Here is a 1553-nt window from a genome sequence, read left to right on the forward strand (position 1 = left end):
ATTTTTGTTTTCTTTACATTGAGATGCAATCCATACTGAAGGCTGTAGTCTTTGATCTTCATCTTTAAATCTTTTAAGTTCTCTTCACTTTCATCAAGCAAGGTTATATCATCTGCAGGTTATTAATGAGTCTTCCTCCAATCCTGATGCCTTGTTTTTCTTCATATAACTGAGCTTCTCAGATTACTTGCTCATCATACAGGTTGAATAAGTATGGTGAAAGAATACAACCCTGTCACACACCTTTTTTAATTTTAAACCATTCAGTGTTCCCATGTTCTGTTCAAATAACCACCTCTTGGTCCATATACAGATTCCTCATGAGCACAACTAAATGTTCGGAAATACTCATACCTCGCGATGTTGTCCATAGTTTGTAATGATCCACACAATCGAAAGTGTTTGTGTAGTCAATAAAGCACAGGTAAACATCTTTCTGGTATTCTCTCCTTTCACCCAAGATCCATCGGACATTAGCAATAATATCTCTCATTTCACGTCCTCTTCTGAATCTAGCTTGCACCTCTGAAGTTCTCTGTCAATGTTTACTTGTAGCCGTTTCTCTATTACCTTTAGTAAAACTTTACTTGCATTGGATATCAAAGAGATTGTCCGGTGATTTTCTCATTCTGTTGTGTTACCTTTCTGTGGAATGGGCACAAATATGAATCTCTTATTACTATAGAACTTGAAAAACTGAGATCTTGAATATGATTTGGTTTAAAGTATAATATATGATTAGTTGATTAGTTTCTGTCACTAAGAAAGCTAGCTACAGGAGGATACAAGTCACACCTGGTTTTTCCCATCATTTTAACCCCAGCACTATTGACACATAGAGGTATTGAATAAGTGAACTGGTAAGGCATTTGTGGGTTTTCAGGGAGAGTCTTAAGTGATTATTTAGGGAGTGTAGCAAAAGGGTCTTATGGATGGTTAGATCAGATGATCAGGAAGGTTCTTAGCAATTTTGAATCTGTGAATTTTGTATATTTTATGATTTTTAATTTAAATTATTCTACTTCCTATGCAGGGTCTTCATAACTATTTAAAACTGATACTTGCATTTTGCATCATCTTGACTGGAGCTTTATGCACTGCGTTTTCTAAAATCTAATCATCGCAAAACCAGCAGATGGCAGCAGTGGGTAATGAAACGCCTCTGCTCAAGAATAGAGGGATGATGCTGAGACTAGAGAAAGTTCATTTTCATACTACAGATGGATCTCAACCACTCTTGGAATGTGTAAATAATTATTTCCACATGTGCTAATGAAGGAAAACTTGAGTTTTAGTCAAGTCTAGAAAGAAAATATTCTTCTGATGAACTGTACATGAAGGTATGACTTGACTAAAATGTCGCTGTTCTTACAGTGTTACATATGAGGTTGCTCTTTTTATAATATGTAACTAGAATTGCATAATATAGAAAACTATGTGGAGTTCATATACAGAATAGGTGCAATTCAAGTTTCTAATTTACCCTCGTTAATCAAGAACGACAGATAACCTCGAGGGATGGAAGAGAACTATGCTATAATGGAATGAAAGTT

At 35.4% G+C, this 1553-nt stretch overlaps 1 protein-coding gene across 1 annotated transcript in view; it reads left to right on the forward strand.

The window, feature by feature from the left end:
• The window catches only part of TMEM144 (transmembrane protein 144), a 54567-nt gene extending 53450 nt beyond the window's left edge, over positions 1–1117 (forward strand). Inside the window, exon 11 of the mRNA XM_006867919.1 lies at positions 1034–1117. Coding sequence (XP_006867981.1) covers positions 1034–1117 — 84 coding nt within the window. The remainder of the gene's footprint in view (positions 1–1033) is intronic.
• Positions 1118–1553: the final 436 nt, after the last annotated feature.

The sequence above is a fragment of the Chrysochloris asiatica genome, unplaced genomic scaffold (assembly GCF_000296735.1).
Source record: "Chrysochloris asiatica unplaced genomic scaffold, ChrAsi1.0 scaffold00112, whole genome shotgun sequence".
Lineage (NCBI taxonomy): Eukaryota > Metazoa > Chordata > Mammalia > Afrosoricida > Chrysochloridae > Chrysochloris > Chrysochloris asiatica.